The following is an 18,785-nucleotide window of genomic DNA, read 5'->3' as shown; positions in this document are numbered from 1 at the left end:
GTTTCTAAATGAAAAACAAAGTCTGCCAAAACATGGACTTCCCAAACAGAAGGAAAGATTTAAGAAGTTACAATGTAATTTTTTTTTCACTTTAGTCAAATAATAGTGAGTATATACTAGGGGAAAACTACTCATATATAGTGTTGTCTGGATTCTGGAGATCTATAAAGAAGAATCAGGGATTATTTTGTTAGCGCTAAATGTTTAACCTGAAGAAATTAAATTCTAGGCTCTATTCCTAATCCATTTGTAAACACATTCCAAATTCCTCTCTATTGTTATTTTTTTCCTTGTTTCTCACAGAGATATGCCTACTGTTTTAGGAAATCCTTAATAGTAGACGTAGTGTTTTCAGAGGTGAAAAATGCTTTGAAAGTGTATAAGCAAAAATCTTCCCATTCGTTGTATTGGTTTCCAAGGACTGCCATAACAAAGTACCACAAACTAGGTGGCTGAAAACAACAGAAATTTATTGTCTCAGAGTTCTAGAGGCTAGAAATCCAAAATCAAGATGTTGGCAGGGCCATGTTCTCTCAGACTCTGTGTAGAGTCCTTCCTTGCCACTTCCTAGCTTCTGGTCGTTTGTCAGCAAATTGTGGCATTCATTGGCTTGTAGATGCATTGTTCCAATCTTCTGTCATTACCTGGCATTCTCCCTGTGTCTCTCTCTCTTCACATGGCTATCTTCTTAGAAGGAGACCAGTACTAATGCATTAGGGGCCCACCCTACTCAAGTATGACCTCATTTTAACTAATTACATCTGCAACAGTCCTATTTCCAAATAAGGTCACATTCTAAAGTAATGGGGATTAGATCTTCAACATATCTTTTGGGAGGAATCATAATTCAACCCATAACAGTGGTCTAAAGACCCATGGTAAACTATGAAAACAAAAAATTTCATTTGAAAATTATCTATTTTAACACCATTTCAAAAGGTTTATATTGCTCTTTGGAGAAACTAAAACTTATTTTCTTTTTTTTCAAAATGAAATTTCATAGAATCTTACAATGTTCACCAAGGCGAAATAAAAGAAAGAGAGCAATATGGTATATGAGCATATTTAATAAACATAGTCTTTTAAGTAATTATTTAATGGTATTTTGAGGTACATTTTCCTAAGCATTTTCCTGAAATTTTTGAAAGAACTCATTATAGTAAGAAATATTCATTCTTTATCAGAATGAAACACTAACCTTTGCTAACAGTACCTATTGTTTAAATAAAATGAGATAATATATGTAAATCATCTAACAGTTTTCAAGTACTCAACAGCTGTTAGCTGCTATTTTTTTTTTTTTTTTTTTTTTTTTTTTTTTTTTTTGTTTTAATCATCTTCACTTTGTTACCCAGGCTAGAGAGCAGTGGAATGATCTCTGCTCACTTCAGCCTCTGCCTCCCAGTTTCAAGTGATTCTCCTGCCTCAGCTTCCTGAGTAGCTGGGACTATAGGCGCACACCACCGCACCCGGCTAATTTTTGTATTTTTAGGAGAGACAGGGTTTCTCTATGTTGACCAGGCTGGTCTTGAACTCCTGACCTCAGGTGATCCTCCCACCTCGGCCTCCCAAAGTGCTGGGATTACAGGCATAAGCCACCATGTCCAGCCCTGTTAGCTGCTACTAATTTATATTTAGTACTCTCAGCATTGCAATGATGATTAAATTACATGTAAAACACTTATATCAACATCTGACACATAGTAAGTACTCAATAAGTGTCTAGCCATTGTCATCATCATCACCATCATTATGAAAAGTGTCCAAAACTTTTGGTAAAGTGTCCAGAACTGCCAATGCTACTTCCAAATGGCTTATTCTTGTTTAAACATGAACTCACCATTTGCATACAGTCTTATTAGGTGGGGTTTCTTAAAATTTGTAATAAAGTCATTTAATCTATAGAATTCATCTCCTATTTACTAGTCAGTTGTAAACTATTTCAATTTATATTTCTTATTTAGAAAAGGAATTCCTTAGTATTTAACCCCTTTCCAGGCATTTATTCTTATTTTACTAGTTGCCAAGAACATGACTTGAAAATAAACTTGTGAAATATAATTGATCTGTTGCTTAATGAAAAAAATGTACTTTATTTACAAATACAGCATTATTAATCCATGGGCAGTTTTTCCAGCAATGGACCTGATTAGAAAGTGCCTCACTCACACAACTTTTGTGCTTAAAGCTGCAGAGTTCCCAAACATAGAGATTTGGGATTTAGCTGGTGGTCAAAGAAGGGAGTTCCATTTAATTCCGTAGTGTTCTGCAAAGACACTTCCAGTTGAGGTCTGGCTATGGGCTGGTCTTAAATACAAGTCACTAAAAGAATTTTTTTAAAAAGTATCTTTTGCAGCTGCAGACTCAAATTTGCATTCAAAAGCACAACTATAAAGTTTTAAAAAGCATAACCACAATAACAGCCATGTTTTAAAGCAAGAGTTCCATAAAGTTTGAATTTTTTTTCATGGTGATGAGTAGGAATTGGTGGTCCTTGGGTTTTTGCTTCAAAATGGTTTGTGGACTGAAAAAAAAAAACGTGAGAACCACTGTTCTAACCAACGAAAGTAAATTGATAGTTATAAAATGGGAATGTTTATTCTCTGAAGGAATACTTTATACAGACATTTTTGCTTAATGTTAAAGCAACCATTTTCAATATCAGTTTGAAAATGAAATTTTAATGTATTATCTCCCTCTTATGAATTAGTGTTTATAAACAAGAACATTTAGAGGGGCTTTTCAGTTCTAGTAAAATGAAAACTAAAGTAAAACAGTAGCATATTAAAGCTCCCAGAATAGCTTCTCAGTTCCTTGTCAAGTATCAAAGCCCCATAATTCTTTCCCTTCAAATGACTCCTGGAACAAAATGACACCTCTAAGGATTAGACATTTTGGAAACCAATAAAAGAAGAAAACATTAAAGCACATCTGACACAGGCCTCTCTTTCATACTTCCCTGTTCCTCCCATTCTCCCTACGTAAGTATGAGTCAGGTAATGTTAACTTTGAATCATACATTTGTTAGTTTATTTTGAGCATTATATAAACAAGGTTTTGATCCTAGCCTATGAAGCCTATGAGGCAATTGACCTGTAATCATTTGCATTTCAACATATGTAGCTCAAAAAACAGAAAAGTTGCTCTACATTCTCTTTTATTTGCATTTCACAGGAAGTTACTCACAGTATCATTTTTTGTGATACAAGAATACCCTAAATAAATAGATCACACTACAATAAAATGCTCACACAACAAATGGAAAGGGGTAACTTTCAAGAGTGAGATATTTGAATTACATTATGTATGCAGGAGTACTCCCTTTCTGAAGCTGATAACAATAGCTCCATTTATTGAATGTTTCCTACTCGGCAGGCACCATACTTAATGCTTTACAGACGTTGCCTCCATTTAATCTTCCCACCAATCATACAAGGCAAGTATTATTATCCCTATTTTCAGATGAAAAGAAAACAAAGCTTATTCTGCAAATATTTGTTGAACAGCAACTACATGCTGGTCTAAGCAAAGCTGAAGCTTAAAGAGATAAAGAAAACTGAAGTTTGGCCACGGGCCTCTCTCTGCTCTTATCATGACCCCATCTTGCCTAACCGGAAAGAATGTTAAACATTTCATGTTTTTGTATTATAGACTGTCTTCACCTTTATAGATTTTACTGTCTTTCATCATATACAACTCTAAAATCTTTGAACTTTATATCTGGAAGGGAACCTAGAACCTTACATTTTCCAAAATTCAAATTTTCTCACATAAAATGTTCAGATTGATGTAGAAATGCCTGTTCTTTAAAATGCGTGTTGATGAGGAAAATAGCCTTAATAATTTTTATTTGAGACATTTCAAGGGAAAAACAAAATTCACACACATGAAACATAGGTCACCATGTATTTTGTTAAACTATTGTCTTATATGAGATAAGATTTAGTGAGATAAGATTTGAGCCTAAATCTTATCTTTCTTTCTCTCTGGAAAGAAATAGTTAAATAGTCTCTGATGATTACCTTTCTTTTTTTGATGAAAATAAGTAGGCTTTGGATAAATACGAATCCAAATAAATATGCTTTGGATAATATAGTTTGGGTAATCTGGATGAAAGGAAAAAACTTTTTCCTAGAGGGGATGATGATTGCACTTTTTGGGTTTTCTATAGCAGTGACAAATCTATATGTATAGAGCTGTGAACTTTGGATGTATATGAGGCAGAGATTGCGCCATGAGCCATAGTTAGTCATCTTGCAACTTTTCCAGACTGATGTAACTCCACTTTTGAACAAATGTTATTTTGTTAAATAAATGCCCATTTAAACGTGTATACAAAGGTTATAATTATAGCAGGAAATTGTTGGGGGCAGAGGAGGTTAAATCTAGTTGTCCCGTCATACATTAGGAATGATTTCTTGGAAACCTCCTTCAGATTTTCTACTGAGGTTTGCTGTTTCCCTCTACTGTAGTTTTAAGTAATAACTTTCCAATATTTTGGTTCTGACTGAGAGATTTGTTGGGGAGGGTGGGGATCAGTAGGTAACTGAATCAGCCCTTTCTGCTGATTCTGCCCTCAGGAAGCCAAAAAGACGTTGGAATCTGAAGATATCACTTCACATTATATGATTTGTAGGAATACGTAAAAGGCTCAATGTTAAAAGACAGCTCTAGAGCAGTGCTCTCCTATAGAACTACAGTGTGAATCTTGACAAGAAAGCCTCATATGTAAGTATACATTTATAGTGGCCACATTAAAGTTTTTAAAGGGTGAAATTAATTGTAATGAAATATTTTATTTAACCCAATATATTCAAAATATTTCAACATGTTGTCAATATAAATAATTATTAATGAGATATCTTACATTTTTTTTTACTAACTCTGAAATCTTGCAAGAACTTTGCATTTACAGCACATCTCAACTTTGACCAGCCAACCTCATTTGAAGTGCTCAGTAGCCACATGTGGCTACTGACCACCATATTAACACCTGCAGGTCTATCGATCTGAGACAGCTATTCTTTGAACAGCTACACTTAAAGTTCTCCTCTGTTAAACAGAGGGGAAAGTAATCCTGCCAAGGACAGTATCAGCTTCAATGTTCAAATAACTCTTTTTGCTGCTACCTACAAGAAAAATCCTCCAGCTTCATTTGATTTTTCCAAATTCTCCTAACCAAAGAGAGTGGTTGTACTGCTCTTGGATTTAATAGAAGAAATAAAAGAGAAAAAGCTTATTGTTAAGAAAAGAATTCATTTTCTTAGCTTTTGGGGCAAAATGAAAAATAATGTTCTTCTAAATCAATTCATTCAATTCACAAATACTTATCAAATTGACCCTATGTGCAAGACATCTGTGGTACTTTAACTTTTTTTTTTTTTTTTTTTTGAAACATTTTCAATTTTGTCGCCCAGGCTGGAGTGCAATGGCACGATGTTGGCTCACTGCAACCTCCGCCTTCCGGGTTCAAGCGATTCTCCTGCCTCAGCCTCTGGAGTAGCTGGGAGTACAGACATGCACCGCCATACCCGGCTAATTTTGTATTTTTAGTAGAGACGGGGTTTCACCATGTTGGCCAGGCAAGTCTGAAACTCCTGAGCTCAGGTCATCCACCCACCTCTGCCTCCCAAAGAGCTGGGATTACAGAGGGGAGCCACTGAACCCGGCCACTTTAACCCATTATGAACAGTTCATTTAATGCTTAATTAAATGAAATGTGACAACCGCTCACATTACTTTTACAGATCAGCTAACTCTGTTTTAAAAGTTATTCCTCTGGTCCTCAAGGTCAACAGAGACGAATAAAAGTTGATATTGAAAACGGCATACAATTTGCTTTAAAATGTCAGTTCGTTCTTTGCGTGGAGTAACTAGCACTGAACAGTGTTAGCCACATAACTGTCTTTCTTCAACTATGTATGTTTTTACTTAAGCAAGAATGTTAACTAGAATAATTGATCAAAGGGTAGGGAGAGCTAATTTACTTTAAGCCAATCGAATTAACGAACTTCTTTTCGCTATAAGGAGTGGTCATGTGACTCTGCAATGTAAATGAATAAATTAAGCATTTTGTACATAAATGCAAAATAGTACACAACTCCTTATCCTCCTAACTTCTGCAATCGCGTTTTGTCGTTGGGAATTACACAGAGAAGGTGCTGTCAAATTAGCTGAGTTTGGGCCCAGGTTGGATTTGCAGCACCTGAATATAGTATGTTGGGGGAAGTGACAAAATCATGAGCCAAGTGGCCCTATTCGCCTTCTCCCCCAGACGAGGTTGAGTCTGCCCAGATGTTGCCCATCCTGAGCTGTCCCCCTGAGTCCAAAGCTTAGGGAGAAGGCTCGCCACGAGGACTTCCTGCAGTCTTCTCAGGCTCTCTAAACAGTTGGAGCCTCCCGAAATGGCCACGAGGCTCCCCCGCCTGGAGCCTGTGTCAAGGGGCGCATTGGCGAAGGCAGCAGAAAGAACCTAACACCTGCCTCTCGCAGGCCCAGCGAGAAACCTTGCACCGCCGGCGCAGACCTGGCCGGCTGGGTGTGGGGCTCTAATCTCATCCTCACACCTGCTTAGGGAGGCAGGCGAGGGTTCTCCAGGTGTCTGGGTCCCTGGAGGATGAAAGGAAGCTGTTAATAGGCGTTCGCTGGGAGCGCAGCAGGGGACGCGCCGTGGTCGCTGGGCGTGGGAGGACCGGGATGCCTGGGCCGCGGCCTGAGGGACTGAAGGGACAGGCCGGCTCGGAGATTTCCCTTTGCTTTTTCTCTTCCCCTCGCTGGGCGACTAGCCAGGGGCTGCAGTAGCTTTCCACTCAGCCCTGCGACTTTTACACGTTTCTGCCTGGGCGCACTTAGCGCGCAGCGTCTCCTGGCGCAGTGAACACAGGGTCGAGTCCTCCTAGGACGCACCCCGGATGCCCAGGCCTTCCCCCACAACCTCTCCCCGTCCTGTGGGGCTCCGTCGCCGTCGGGGCACTGGGTTTCCTTAACCTAGGGCTTCCCCATCTTGGGCAGGAGGAGGAGTCAGAACCCCTCCCCTCCTTCTGTCCTCCTCCTCCGCCCACGGCCAGCCTGATTTTTTAATCTAATCTCTTATTTAAAGTCAACAGAGGAGCAGGAACCCCGCGCTCCTGCCTACAAGATATTTTTAAATAATTCTCCAACCTCTGCCGAGAGGGATAGCCTTAGGGAACATCCCTGTTTTCTCCCTCTTGAAGATTTAGGTAGCAGAAGTGGGGGGGCAGGGGTTCGAGGGTCTAGGCTGAAGGCCAAGAGCTCTGCGCACTTGAGGAGAATTTGGGCCGGTCGGGGGTGGGGGGTGTGCGAGGGAAGCTACTAATACAAGCTGAATGAATACCAAATAACCACAATTTAACACGAGAGCGTCAACTTGGAGAGACTTGAATCAAGCCGGGAGCCGAGCCCCCAGGAAGCTCCCAGGCACGAAGCCTCCAGTGCCTCTGTCGGGGGAGGTTGGGGGCAGGTGAATTCCCAGCATGTGACCCTGGAGAGGGAGGGTCTTGGGCCATTACGGGATGCCCCCAGAGACTAGGAGCGCCCGCACGCACGCACGCACCCCCGGAGGAGACCAGCCGAAAAGACACTCCACACCCCTCCCCGGGTCCTTGGCTCGGGACTGCGCCCCCAATACTTTGCCCACCTCCCTCCGCAGCTGGGAGGGGACCACTGTTCTCCCTCATTCCCGAGTAGCCTACGACCTGCTTGGACCCTTGGCAGTGAAAGGCTCCTAGCCTTTGCCCCTGCTGCCTTTCCCATTTCTTTCCCCCGCCTGCCGCCGACGCCCCCAGATCTCTTGGGCTCGCCCTTCCTGAAAGTAGGCGAGGCCCAGAAGCTGAGGTTGGGGCGCAGAAGGAGGGGGGTGGGAAGAGGGAGGAGCGGAGCGCGGCAGCCAGGGGCGTGTCCTCTGCTAGCCCAGCCCCTGGGTGCGCGCGGCGGTGGCGGCGGCAGCCGAGCCTCGCTTTGAGAGACAGGTATCGCTTAGGCGCCATGTTGTGAGCGGAAGTGGGGGAGCGCGCGGCGGTCGCTGTTCGGCTGGGAGCGGGCGCGGGAACCGGCGGGGGGGGCGGAGCCGTAGTCTCGGCGGCGGAAGGAGGAGAGGAAGAAAGGGGCGAGACCCGGTGCCCGGCGGAGGCGCGAGGCTCTCGCTCAGCGTGCGGGCGTCTCTGGCCAGGCGCGCGGCTTTCGGGCGGTCGGCGTCGGCGTCGAGCCCTCTGCGGGGCCGCCGCCGCCGCCGCTGCTGCTGCTGCTGCTGCTGCCGCCGCTGCCGTGGGGCTCGGGCGGCGACGGAGCGGGGCCGGCCCCGGGGCGGGCGGGGAGGGAGGAGGCGGTGAAGGCGGCGGGCCGGGGGGGAAGATGCCGCTGGCGCAGCTGGCGGACCCGTGGCAGAAGATGGCTGTGGAGAGCCCGTCCGACAGCGCTGAGGTGAGTGCAGCAGGGTGGCTGGGGCTGGCGCGCCTCCTCCCCGCGCCCCCGCCGGCTCGCTTCGCTACCCGGAGCTGGCCACTCTGCCCGTTCTGATCCCGCTCGCGTCTTTCCCCCGGGTTCAGGGTTTTGGTTTGGGTTGTCTGGGTGGGTCTCTTTGCCAGTCTGACTGTCTATTCCTCCCACCCGCACCCTCACCTCCTTCCCTTGCTCCGGGGGCTGCCAGTGTGGCGGCGCGTGGGGTTTGGAGTGGGCGCTGGGGCTTTGCAAGAAGCCAATTTTAATCAACTTTGCGTGGGGGAAGCGGGAGGCGGAGCGGGGGCTGGCGGGGAGTTGGGAAGTTTGCCCCAGCCGGGTCGGGGGCTTCCCCGCGACCTTAGCGACTTTGGGGGATGTGGGAGGGGTAGGGATCGGATTCACTGAGGAGCTGGGACTCTCGAGTCCGGCCGAGGGAGGGGTTGCTGCGGAGAGACCGGCGCGCGGGGCCAGGGGCGGCGACCTGCGGGGGGTTCGGGTAAGGGGTGCAGGGTTTTGCCTCCCCTTCCCCGTCTGCCGCAGCGGTTTCTGCTGCTGCAAAGGAGAAAGTGGAAGCCCAAGGTCCCCTACCACCCCCGTTTCTGAGGTCGCAGAGCTCGCCCTCCGTCCCTTCGAGTTTAACTTGAGTTTCCTGTCCATGGATGTGAGAGGGTGATATTCAAGGAGATCAGCGGCCGCCGTAAAGGGCTTTCTGGTTTTCCTCGCCCGGGATCTGGTGACCGTCCCTGAGACACCCACCCGAGTGCCCAAAGCCCAAACAATATGCCCAAACAGCGCAAAACAGAATTTCCCAGGGCGCATCACTGCACCGAGCTTTTCTCAGCCGCCCCTATTCCAGAACATCTCGGGGTCTGCGAAAATAATCCAGACAAGACCCTTTCCAGGGTATCACCGCTCCTCTCCGGAGTGGAAAATCAGTTCCTGATGGTGGCGCGTCTGTGATTCTTCCTTCTTGACTTTTTGCTGCCTTCTCTCCCCGCAGCGGACTTTGGGGGATTACAGGATGATAGGCTGCGTGTGTGTAATAGTTACTGAGTGAGTGACCCCATTTCTGGAAAGCATGACTGAAACGCGGGGGTGGAATGGGGCAGGCTCTGATGAGTGGTGTGCTTGGCGGCAGCCGCTGCCCTGCCGGCCTCCGCAGTGTGAGAGGTAGATAGGGTTACCGGTTACGTCAGTAAAACCGGGGCTCAGTTTGATCTGAGATGCGGGACACTTTTATTCTCGGGTATAATGCAGAGGGCGGGAATCAGTTCAAATCGCTTTTCACTTTTTTCCCCCCAGTCACCTCCACTGTTGTATAAAAATGTTTGCTTGTTCTTAACGCACGAAGAGTTGTAATAGTGCTTATGATTGGTGCTTAGTATTTTGCTACTTGGATCATATTTGTAAAACCTGAACTAAATGCTGCTCTTCAATGGAGAATACATTGATATATGTTGAAAGAAAAGGAAAGAAAGAAAGGAAATCATGTTTTTAAGACTGGCAGAATTACAAGAACTTTATTTAAAATTGTTGACCAGACTAATACTATAAATCTTTTATTAAAAAGCCAAACTTATGATGTTTAATCATCCTTTTAATGGATAGTGTGAAAGACAGTGTGCAAGGGCTCTTTTCATATTTTTCCCCAGAAAATTTTTTGCGTTAAATAATACAGCTAAAAGATTCATAACATGTTCTCAAAGCACTGAACTTGTGGAAAGAAATTAAATTTGCTCTGAGCCTGATTTTTAGATACAAACATTAACAGTTGCAACTCAAGATCAGTCCACATTTCTGCTTGGCATGTATCAATGTGTAGGAAAACAATATCATTTAAAATTCCACCTTATCTTTTTTCTACAAGGAATGCATTTGGATAAGGAAGCACAAAACTGATGTTTATTTAGCACAAACTACATGCCAGGTACTGTGCTATGTTACTGTTTCGTTTTATCCTTCCTATGACCCAGCAGGGTAGGGTTATGGTCCCCATTGTTATAGATTAGGAAACCAAATCTCAGAAGTTAAAAGGCACAAAGATTATAAATAGTAAATGGCAGAGCCATAATTCAGAGCCAGGTGGATACAATTCATGTGTTTCATTTTATATCAGTGTAGCTGCTTCAAATCTTTTGTGGAAAAATTCAGGGTATAAATAAGCCAGTAGTTAGAGGTCATGTATTTTCCAGAAACAAATAGAGTATTATAAGAGGTCTCATTTGGTAAAGCCTTATTATTTCAGTTACTATCATGTTTTCCATAACTTGACAGATAGGATTCCACAATTTGCTATGTTCAAAGAATTTTGCTATTCTGGCGTAAAATATGTCAAACAGAGCCAATGTTGCCAAGATTTATTAAAACTAAATTCTAACAAATTGCTTTTAGATATTTAGTTTCCTTTGCTTGTTCAGCTATTTCAAGTAAATTGCTTCTGATACAATTTGGAAATATAGAAGACAGTGACGGAAAGGTTGAAAAAGTCCACTCAGAGGTCTAATATTTTCACTATTATGCTGTTTCCTCCCCGGTAGGTTCCTATCAGATCATAATTGTATTTTACCAGAGTAACATCGTTTTTTTTAAAGAATCATTTACTTGAGTAAATACATCAAAATATTTCTCTCCAGGTTAAAAGATTTCAGGATTTGTCTGTGTAGGAGTTTATATTTATGGTCTCATCCCTAGTACACTGTGAATTCTTGAAAGCAGACTCCGCCCCCCCCCCCCCCCCCCCCCCCCCCCCCCGCGCCTTTGAATCCTCAGCATTTAACACAATGCCTGGCACTTATATATTGTAGACTTAATAAATATCTGCTGAATGAATCATGAAAGTCAAGAATAGAATGATTATGAATCTTATGTCTGTTTTTTTTTTAATCGTTTTAATCTCATTAAAATATGTACAATTTAAAAAGACCTCAGTGCCTCAGTAACAACACGGGTAGTTTCTTTAGTTCCTTTACACTGGCCTTCTTGCTTTAAGACCTCACACGAATCTCATGGTGTTCAAAACAAAAAAACCCTTGTGGTTAAACTCAAACGTGGGTCAGAGCATGATAGGCTAGAACTAGGCCAAATGTTTAAAGAAGCAAATTTAAGATAATAAAGGAAGTACTATGTAAGCAAAGTAAGGGTTGGTACAAGATAAAAAACAAACTAGCTTCCTAACTGGTCTAGGTGAACTCTTTAGTGAGTTACTTAAAAATACTAATATGCTTTGGAATATTTGACTGTTTAGAGGATGAATAGGTAGGAACTATGGCTCTTCTGTTCTACAAATTCCTTGCCACTGCTGCCAGAGACAGCATTTACTGGATCATAAGCCTGACCTAGAGTAATACTTTATTCTTCGTTGCAATAGAGTAGGTATAAATGATAGTAAATCTAAATATGAAGTTTTCAAAATAATAAAATTATGAAGGTTATTTTTGTTTTATAGAAATGTGTTATATACAATGTGTATTATACAATGTGTTGTGTGAAAATAGCTACCTTTAAATAACAGGTACCCATGATACACTGAAAAATATCGAAAAATATCAACTATATAAGTATTTTATTATAGAAAATGAGGCTTTTGTGTGGGAGATCATGTTTAGTGAATGTGCAGCTATTTTTAACCTCAAAGATTATATAGTATTCTACAGTATAGTACATAGATTTTATAGTATTTCTACTTTGTCAATATATATGTATTTCTTATATTTTATCAATAGGGAAAATGTTCTATTAAAGTATAATCATTGATTTTGAAAAAAATGTTTTATTGTTTCTTTTCCTTTTCCTGTTTTATTTTTACCACCTTTCAGGTTTTTTTCTTTCCCCTAAGTGAAGATCTGAGGAGAGGACAGGTATTGTTACATGTCAACTGTCAAGTAACTGTGACACATTACTGAACACTTCTTGTTTTCAGTGATTATGGTAGAGGATGTCAGTTTTTTAAAATCTAGAAATCTTTGCTTTATTTTGGCAGCTTGATCCTGTAGTAATGGGGCAGATTCAAAATGTGAAACTTCCTGGATGCATTTAAATTTTATTAATAAGATAAAACTTTAATTACAGAAACAAGTATAGGCAGACCTTGTCTTCTCTTTAGTGTGCATTTCTGGAAAACACAATAAGTATATCTTATTTTTAATAAGAAGGATGGCATAATTGGACAGTGCACTCCTGACCAAGGACTTGACATTTGCCAAATTATAGAATGATCAAAAATATAGATCACTTATCTAGAAGTTTGAATTCCAGAAGAATTGTCCTAAAGTTTTTAAAGGTGTTTATTACTAAGAAATTCATACCATTGTGATAATTAACAAGATTTGCTCCAGTTCCGTTCTCAGGGACATGTGGTCTGCCAGGCTGTGAATGATGTACCCAAGGTCACAGTTGCCTGGTTGACCCAGTGCAGAATGGGTTGACCCATTACAGAATGGGTGATTTAGGCCCAGCAGTTCAGATTATGATGAATGACACACTGACATGTTGGTGGTCTCACTGGTAATTCCTGAGTGTGATAATGCTCAGTTGTTTATGTGCTTTGCTGGATAACACATTTTAAAGCATTGGAATGCAGCTGTGCAAGTACATATATTACACATCCATTCCCCTGTTCACATAAATAGAAAAAAACGGTATCTAAATTGTAATACCTAGCATTCATTGTCTTTTTTTCCACCCCACTCCGTCACTGTGTTCTTTTGGAATTAATACAGTGACCTGTATCATTAACCTGAAGATACTAGATTTCAGATATTCTGGTTTATCATTTTAACACCAAAAAGCATTAAACCAAAGGAAAACTACCCTATTTAATCATTCAGTAAAAACTACCATATTTAATCATTAAAGTTCGTCACGATTTAACAAGACAAGCACAGATATATTGTGTGTGTGTGTGTGTGTCTGTATTTTATAAAACGGGTTCAGGATAAAATGTATCCATATAGCACATAATGATTATTTCATACATTTGGCCTATTTATTTTTGACAGTTTATCAAGTTGTGCAATTTAAAAGCCAATATTATTAATCCCTAATGTACAGAAACATAGGAGGAAGCTGTCTTTTTGGCTAAACAAACTGTTAAAAGATAAACTTTGGCACACCAAAATTTTTACTTTTTAATTGATAAGTAATATCTGTATGTTCTTATGGGGTACATGCAATATTTTGTTCCATGCATAGAATGTGTAATGATCACATCAGGGTATTTGGGGTATCCATTAATCATTTCTATGTGTTGGGAACATTTCAAGTCCTTTCTTCTAGCTATTCTGAAATATTCTGAAATATATAATACATTGTTATTAACTATAGTCATCCTATTCTACTCTACTATCCATTATTAGAACTTATTCCTTCTATCCAACTGTATGTTTGTATTGTACCTATTAACCAACCTTTCTTCACCCGCACCCCCTCTGTAACCCCCACGCTCACCCTATCCTCTAGTAACTCCCATTCTACTCCCTACCTATGAGCTCCCCCATGTTAGTGAAAACATGCAATATTTGTTTTTCTGTCATGTGGCCTGTTTTAAGCAAATACATTAGTTACTACTACTTAAGTATTTTGGCTTTTGCTTACTCTTAAAAGTTAGAAGGAACTTTGTGGGATTATTTGGATTAATAGCAAAGTGTTAAAGAACATAAGCTCTGGAGCCATAAAGACCTGTGTTTGAGTCCTGGCTCTGCCACTTAATAACTTTGTAACCTTATGCAAATTATATTTAATATCTCTATACTTCAACATCCTAATTTGTAAAATAGTGATGAAAATAATGTCCACGTCATAGAGTTTTGGTGAGAATTAAATGAAATGATACTATATGTAATGTACTTGGTTCAATACATGGTTTAAGGTTTTAATAAGCAACAGTTACAACAGATCATCTCCCTTAAAGAACTGTCTGAGTTCTTTGTTTTTCCTCTGGGGTAATTTTTTAGAATCCAGCAAAGCAATTAAAAGTGATTTATTTGATCGATCGGTTTAAATAGTCATTGTGATATCTGAATGTAATTGAAAGGGCAAGGTGAACAGAAATCTCTTGAATCTTGTCCTTTTTGCATTTATCCCTTCCTCAATATCATCTTTAAAGGGAAAAAACAGAACATTGTGAAGAATATGTGGAAGAAGGAAAGCTTGTTCACATTTTAATATTGCTCAAATTGGAAGATGTCTCACAGTCCATGGCATGTCAGTTTATTTACCAGCATGTTTTTTCCTTAACAATATATAAAATAATAGTGTACCTGATACTTGATTGTATCTTTTAATCCGTAAAATATAGTATATCCTGGATGTCTACCTCTTGAAGGTAATATGTCCCTGAAGAAATAGTCAAAGTCAGTTTATAGCATCAGTAGGTAGAATTTTAACTTTCTTTCTAAAACATACCAACACAAAATGTGCATACCTTTTTATATTTTAGGATGAATCCATTCCATTAATTTAATTTTTAGGGGAAGAAATTAATGTCACACCTCCGTCCCCATTACTATAAACACATTTGTTTTAGTTATTTGGAAATGCCATAGGGTAACTGGGTTTTCCTGTCTAGAAATGTAATCCTTTAGATTTTGTCTGTAATATGCTGTTGGTACTTACAGAACTCTAAATAGTATAGTATTTTTCAAGCAAAAAAGTCACTGGAGATGTGATGTTAAAAGGTATATCCATGCCTCAAGAATCACTCCCCTCCAAAAAACAAGGGAGTATGGCATAATCAAGTAACTCTGGGAAATGTGGCATTAAACAAGATTTAACCTGTCTTTACTGTGTAACTTAGAACTTTTAAGATGTTGTATACATTGAATCTGCAAAATGGATAGGGCCCACAGCATTTGAGACTTGATGTCAGAACCCCTTTTTTGTGAACCACCTATTGAAGTCTCAGTGGACACAAAGTGCTTTGCAGAACACAGTTTTGGAAAGTCTGATAACTACAGTAATGTGATCCAGTATCGCCTGGAAATGAGCTGTTATGTTTAATTGACTATATTGAAGTGTTTTCTTTAACTGTCAAGAGTTTTGTTTCATTTTGAATTGAAATCTTTCTAAATTGTATAAAAATGTTCCACCTTAATAGTGAATATAAATTTAAATTTAAATAAAAATTAAAAATAATTTATACTTTTGATTTGATGTTCTGAAAATTAATGGTCGTATTCTACTTTAATATCAAACGAATTGCCCCTACTAAATGGCCTGTACATTGACTGTTTCTGTAACTTATGTCTAATATTTGTAGTTTAAAACTTTTCCTACTATATGCCACTTTATACTACCATTTAATCTGCTTTTCTTTCCCATTTTCCTATTTAAATTAATTGCTTCTCATTTTCACTTACTAGAGAATAGAGCTAGGGTTAGTAATATAAAAAAGTCACAGTTTTCAGATAATATAAAATAGCATCTTCACCCTTTTTCTGGTCTCTGCTCATCACGTACAAATACCTCTGGGGTCAGGGATATCTGCTGGGCATATTATTGAACAATGAATAGTGGTTTTATGTTTTACATACCATAACAGAATGGCTCAATTGCTGGCATTACGTCCCCTGCATATTTACCTTCCTCTCTTGAAGTTGTCAGCTAGAAAGTAGAACATAAATGAACTAAAAAACAGGCAGCTATAAAATGGAAATCTTGCCTACTACCCCGCCTGGAGTCAGGTCTCCACATTGTGAGTCCTTTTCTGTTCTCATAAAATGTGCTAGTTCCCTAAATATTTGTTACTGTACACTTAGGTGTAAATCTAAAAGCACTTTTAGATTTCTTGTCATAATAGATTTACAACCATAGCATAGGTTAAATCAAATTTTCCCATTTTAGCTAGTATATCTGTGGTCTCTTACATACCTTAAAAACTAGTTTTGTTTTGTCCACCATATAAATTGATTTTTATAATCTTACATATGATGATGATCTCATCTTCAAATCTGACCTGGTCATCTAGATTTCTGTGAGCTTGGCTCTAATTCTTTGGCCAACAAAGCTTGTTATAGGAAACTTGGTTCAGTCATTTGATATGTGTTAGAAGCAGATGTCAAATGATAGCCTGAAGCAAAAGATCATTTTGACATTAATAGACTGAAATGCATTTCAAGTGCAGTAGTTTGGGATAAATCTTCACTCCAGAAATCTTGTAAAACCTATAGCAAAAACCTCAGCTACCTAGAATGTTATTTCAGTTCTTCACATTTAGGACCAGAGACATCTACCTGAAAATAATATAATAAAGATTTACTTAAAATAACAAAAAAATTTCTAGATCAGCACTGTTCAGTACAGTAGCTGCTACCCATATGTGGCTTTTGAGCACTTGAAATGTGACTAGTGTGGAACTGAATTTTTGAATTTTAACTAATAGTTACCAGTGGCTATTGGCTACCATGTTGAACAGTATAGTTCTAGATTATAGGATGAGTACAAATTGAATCAATTTTTTACACCAGTGTTTTTTCGTTCCTACTTTATATGATTTTTATCTTGAAATTAATAGGCTAAAGCTTTTCTCAAAACAAATATTTAACATGCTTTTTCAAATTATGTTTAATCAGGTTTGTTTTGTCCTTTTCTACCCTGAAGATTCTGATAAACCCCCTAGTATGGTACATACCCCACAAATCACCATTCTGCTTTTCCTACAACTTTAAATAGTTTTACTGTGATATCTAATTCAAGTGATAGCACTGAAGCATTAGGGGAAATTTAAATATCAAAAAATGTTGTAATTATAAGTTTCGTCTTGTGTACCAAGCTTACAGACAGAGATATAAACAGTAAGAATAATGTCTCTGGGTAGAAAAATATATAATTATCTTCTATATTATTGGATGAATAAATTACTGTATGGTAATTTGTTTAAATACTGTGTTGTGTTCACTGTACTGTGCTAGTTAAAACCGAAAAAGTGGATTGGTACATCTTGAAACATGAAAGTATTTAAATTTTTTTAGCATAGAATTTTAGAGCAGAAAACAATTTAGCCCTACCCTATTTATATAAGAAAATTGAGACCTGTTCAGGCAGACCTGCTCCAGGTGATACATTAACAAAGTCAGAGCTAGGGTGTGCAACACATTCACTTCACTAAAATTTATTTTGCCATCCACAACATACCAATACAGTTTTTTAATTTTATCAAAACTATCTTAAGTACAAATTCTGAAAGAGCCACAGTGCGTAAAAGTTCAAATATTACTTTTTCTGTACCCTCCACTAATTTTAACTCATTTGCGGTGGCAGAGTACTCAAATCCAAAATAATATACAGCCTTGTCTTAGCCTTAGTTTACAAGTGTGGAAAATACAGTCCTTAGTTTACAAAAACAACTTTAGAATGTTCCTGCCTACAAACAAAGGGTGAGGGGTATGTTGAGATCACTGCTGTTTCTTTCCCAAGTGAAGATGGAAGGCAGCTTACATGTATTGAATGCTCCCCTTAACAAGTCACTTTGTGTATATCAGCTTGAGTGAAGTATACATAATTATCCTCAACTTAGAGATGAGGAAACTGAAGCCTAGAAGGGTTAAGTAATGTGCTTATGGTTGCACAGCTACTAACTGGAGGAGGCAGAATTCAAACCCAAGTCTCAGGTTACAAATTCTATTGACTTTTCACTACACAGCCCCGTTTGAGTTGAGAACATCCAGGTGAGTAACCCAGTCTAGATGAGATCTGCTACAAGGGAAAAGGATCCAGATAGTTTACATGAGTATGTATTGTGGAGATGCACAGGATAACCTAGAGAGATAGATGACTTCTCATATATATAAATATTTGTATGTATGTAGCACAAAGCCTTATTCTTACCAAGGAGGCCTGTAGAGATGATGTGATCCTGGCATGAACTAGGAATGCTGTTCGTAATAGAGACAATGCTTAAGTAGTCAATAGGTAGTTAGAAAAGTTAGTAAACTGAGCGAAGTTGGTATTAGTTTCCAAATACAGTGGGTTAAATAGGCTTTTGTGAGTTGGCCTGAAAAACAGCATTTATGACATTGGATAGGAAGACTCTTTGAGATTTCTAAGCAGCTGTCTTATAAATAAAATGTCTAATGTTTGAAATAAAAATTGCCGTATTTGGGATAAAGGGGATCTGCCTGGATATTACTTAACAGCTGTCCTTACAGAAGCCCCTAGGTGTATGCCTGAGTAAATGTGTTCTGTTCTTTGATTGCAGCTTATTAAATCATTACCTCTCTATCTTTTCATCCTCTTTTCGGAAAAATCTACTTGATAGTTCCCTCAAAGTGCCAGAAAACAGAATTTGGCTCAACCCAAAAAGGTTAACAATTATCTTGCTATAGTATAAGAAA

At 39.6% G+C, this 18,785-nt stretch overlaps 1 protein-coding gene across 9 annotated transcripts in view; it reads left to right on the top strand.

Moving 5' to 3' along the window:
* RPS6KA3 (ribosomal protein S6 kinase A3) overlaps nt 1-18,785 on the top strand; it is a 166,048-nt gene that overhangs the window by 47,094 nt on the left and 100,169 nt on the right. For 4 of the 9 annotated variants that reach the window (XM_032286099.1, XM_032286096.1, XM_032286098.1 and 1 more), the window contains exon 1: nt 8,364-8,439. The exons of 1 other annotated variant lie outside the window; for it this stretch is intronic. Coding sequence is in view for 2 of the 8 variants with exons in the window: in XM_032286094.1 (XP_032141985.1) it covers nt 8,371-8,439 (69 nt within the window). In the remaining 6 variants the exon portion in view is untranslated. 4 more of the 9 variants (XM_032286094.1, XM_032286092.1, XM_032286100.1 and 1 more) reach the window with 3 other exon arrangements.

The sequence above is a fragment of the Sapajus apella genome, unplaced genomic scaffold (genome assembly GCF_009761245.1).
Source record: "Sapajus apella isolate SASKATOON/1434 unplaced genomic scaffold, GSC_monkey_1.0 scaffold17, whole genome shotgun sequence".
NCBI lineage: Eukaryota > Metazoa > Chordata > Mammalia > Primates > Cebidae > Sapajus > Sapajus apella.
Note: the sequence above shows the minus strand (reverse complement) of the source record. Positions and strands in the feature narration are given on the sequence as shown.